Here is a 3,372-nt window from a genome sequence, read left to right as displayed (position 1 = left end):
ATGAAGCTGTAAAACAAAAATCTCTGAACTCTGAAACAATTTCACTTCTCCAGTGTAAACATTAATATTGCTTTATTTTGAAGTTCTTATTTAAATGATAAGTTTTAGAATTAACTATTGTTTGTATATATTTTTTTAGAAGTATTAAAAAGCCTCTCTGCATAGCTGTACTGGTGAAAGCAGCAGTTGCAAAATGAAGGGTATCATTTTAACAACTGTAGGCTTATATTTATCAATTTTTTTGTAACATAAAAAGTTCTATCAAGAAGAAATGTAGAATTGGGTGCTGGAGTTTTTTAAAATAAGAAATGAGCCTGTGTTAGCAAATGATTTTTTTCTATAACAGTCTGTCTTTCCTTTTTTTTTTCTTTTTCTTTTTCTTTTTCTTCTAGGACCGGAATAGGCCCTATGACACTTTTAACTTGCACTCTTTGGAAAATTCCTTAATGGATATGATAAGGACTGATCATGAGCCTCTGAAAGGTAAACACTACCCTCCCAGTGGCCCACCAATGAGTTTCGCTGATATAATGTGGAGGAATCATTTTACAGGTTAGGAATATTCATATGTCCATGCTTGCTTGGTGTTTAAACAAAAATCAGCTTTTCAGTATTGCTATAAACTTTTTGCTAATGAATGGGTTGTCAGTTATGTAAAACTTCCATCTTAAGATAATCATCTCTACAGTAGGAAGATAAGGTGAAATGTGTATACATTTATTATAAGTGCACAATGATAATATTATCTAACTGGCATTTCCGAAAACTTGTTTTTTCATATCAGCAAATTGCAAAATTCAGAAAATGTGTAGTACAACTGGAGTCCGATTGTTATGTTCAACATCTTATTCAAAGTTAATACTACTCTTATTTTTTGATCATCAGCTAGTATACAGGGTTCTAAAACAACCACTGTATCAAGCTTAGTCTGTACAGTTGTTTCAGGTTTCTTTTAAAAAAAATGTATCTTAATTTGGATTTCAAATTGTTAGGAGGAACCCAAAGCTATTAGATGTTGTTAAGTGCTGGGAAAGTTTTGATTATTTATGCTACTAAACTGTGTTTGTTCTACCAGGTATAGCATTGGAGATGAAACCATTTCTAATACTTAGCTGATACTGAACAGTGAAAGGTTGTGGCAGCATTTCAATGAGCAAATATTCCTGATCGACCTGCACACTCCTCTGTCTTAATCTTTCATTGGTTAAGTTTAAAAATAGGTACACATTCTTGCTCACATGCATTCTTGCTGACTTTGAAGACTGAAGCTAATAGTAAGACATAAGCAAAGGAAGTACTGAGCTAGAAATGATTCCCAAACTATAAGAAGTCAGGACACTGGAACTGATAGAGAAGAAATTTAGTTATGTATGGCAGTTCCTGTGCTAATGCTTATATACATACTTTTCTGATGTCACAACTACCTCATTTGCTCCCCTCCCCATTTATATATTATATCTGGAAAAATATTTTTTCTTGGTCTAAAGTCTTGTGCTTTTTTCACCATTTTTCTGGGTCCGGAGGTTTTTTCAACCATACCAAACTGTGTTCTGAACTCTTCAGCTCTTTTAACCTGTGCTTTCCACTATTATCTTGAAATTTGCTGTGCTATAGTCGTCATGTGTCTTTAACCATTATTCAGCTGTCCAAAATGGCAAGAAATACTGTCTCATATCTATTCTGATCATAATCCTCCGAAATAAGTGTTAACCTGAAACTTATAAAAGACAAGCTCAACAAAATTGAGATTTCTGCTGGATATACATTTCATATGGCAGGTATTAAAAAAAAAAAAAAAAATCCAAATTGCTAGTAAGTAGATTTAAGTATTTATTGTATCTTATTAAATGTATTATAATCTAGCTAAAACTCCATTTCTTAAAAAAATCAGTATTTATTTAAATACACAAATTGAGATTCGTTTTTTAAAGACTGAATTTCCATATGAACCTGAGCGTGGAAAAAATGAGAAAGATTGGATTAGAAATTGTATTACTCTAGAAACTGAAGACTTTAACATCATATAAGTGCAATTTTGCTTATACTTTTATTATTGTCTTTTTGTAACCATTTGAAAATGTTTTTGAATCAGAATATTAGCACATAAAATAATAATGGGTACAAATCTTTAATTCTTTTGTGTTGTTGGATCATTCTATCAAGAATAGTTTTCAATGCTCAGCTGAGTAGTCTTTGTGAATGTTGCAAGTGGCATATTCCACAGCTGCACCTGAGTGTCATAATGCTATTTAATGCTGGTGTTTTGCATGAGGTAGAAATGAAATTCTTGGTTTCATGAAGCATCTTCATGCTTTTCAAGAAAAGTATCTGTTCCAGAACAAACTTAATATTTTCATCTCTACTAGGTTATCACTGACTAGTTTAAACGGACATTTGAAAGCAGTAGGAACTGTTTCCTTCTGCTCAAAAAGTAAAACCAAAGAGTTGGGTATGAATTGTAAAGTTTGAGTTGATCTTTTTGATTTGCCGGTGGGACTGTTAGCTGTTCTTTTTCTCTAACAAACATTTCTGTCACTTATTGGATGTGCTTTTTCCAGCTATCTCATTTTCTCACTCAGTGCTGCTCACTTGTTTTGGCCTTCCTGCCTCATTACTTAGCTCTCTTCCAGCTTCCAGTCCAGTAACTGTTGGAGAAGTCTTGTTTACTATTAGTTATCTCTCTCTGTCTCTGCCCAGCTGTTTTTTTTTCCCATTGATATAGTTAATTCTCTGTCTTGCTTTCTTTTCCTCCTCCCTCTAACTACAGGGCTTACTTTGCTAACCTCCAGTCTTGGCTTGACCTAGCGTGCACTTTCCTCTACTCCTGTTTTCACACTATGCAGCATGACTGGCAATATTCATAGGAGTGGCTGTTTCAGGACATGTTAATTCTCCCTTCCAAAAAGTGTTGTCTTCCTCTGTGTTAAACAGATCTGTGTTACTATTTTAACTGAATCCTTTTCATAAAAACCTATTTTTCTGCAAACATTGATCCACTCCTCAAATCACTTTCCTATTGCATTTTTGTTGCCTTTCCATGAACATTGGTCTTGACTCTTCCCTTGTACCTCCAACTTTCTGCTATTGCTCTACCAAAGACACAGAAGGTTTTCAACTGCTGCCCTTCTCTGCACCTTCCTCAGATTTCACTTAATCTTGTCTTCTAAACTCACTTGCTTTTTTCTTATTTACCCCACTCTCCTCTGGCTCTCCCCCTTAAAGTAGCAGCACATTTTAGTCTGTAATCACCTTGAGAGAGTAAGTGATCAACTCTGCTTGCTTTTGCTTGTTTCTTTAGTTATTGTCACATTTTCATTTATTTTCACCTTGAAGCTTTTTGAATATACTGGTTATGTACTTCAGCTTGTTTTT

At 34.0% G+C, this 3,372-nt stretch overlaps 1 protein-coding gene across 1 annotated transcript in view; it reads left to right on the top strand.

The window, feature by feature from the left end:
- Positions 1 to 392: 392 nt before the first annotated feature.
- The window catches only part of CPEB3 (cytoplasmic polyadenylation element binding protein 3), a gene marked incomplete at its 5' end in the record, with an annotated part of 65,387 nt that continues 62,407 nt past the window's right edge, over positions 393 to 3,372 (top strand). The window contains one exon of the mRNA XM_009573330.1: positions 393 to 483. Within this exon, the coding sequence (XP_009571625.1) occupies positions 393 to 483 (91 nt within the window). The remainder of the gene's footprint in view (positions 484 to 3,372) is intronic.

This window comes from Fulmarus glacialis, unplaced genomic scaffold (assembly GCF_000690835.1).
Source record: "Fulmarus glacialis isolate BGI_N327 unplaced genomic scaffold, ASM69083v1 scaffold4742, whole genome shotgun sequence".
Lineage (NCBI taxonomy): Eukaryota > Metazoa > Chordata > Aves > Procellariiformes > Procellariidae > Fulmarus > Fulmarus glacialis.
This window is presented reverse-complemented; position numbering and strand designations above follow the sequence as displayed.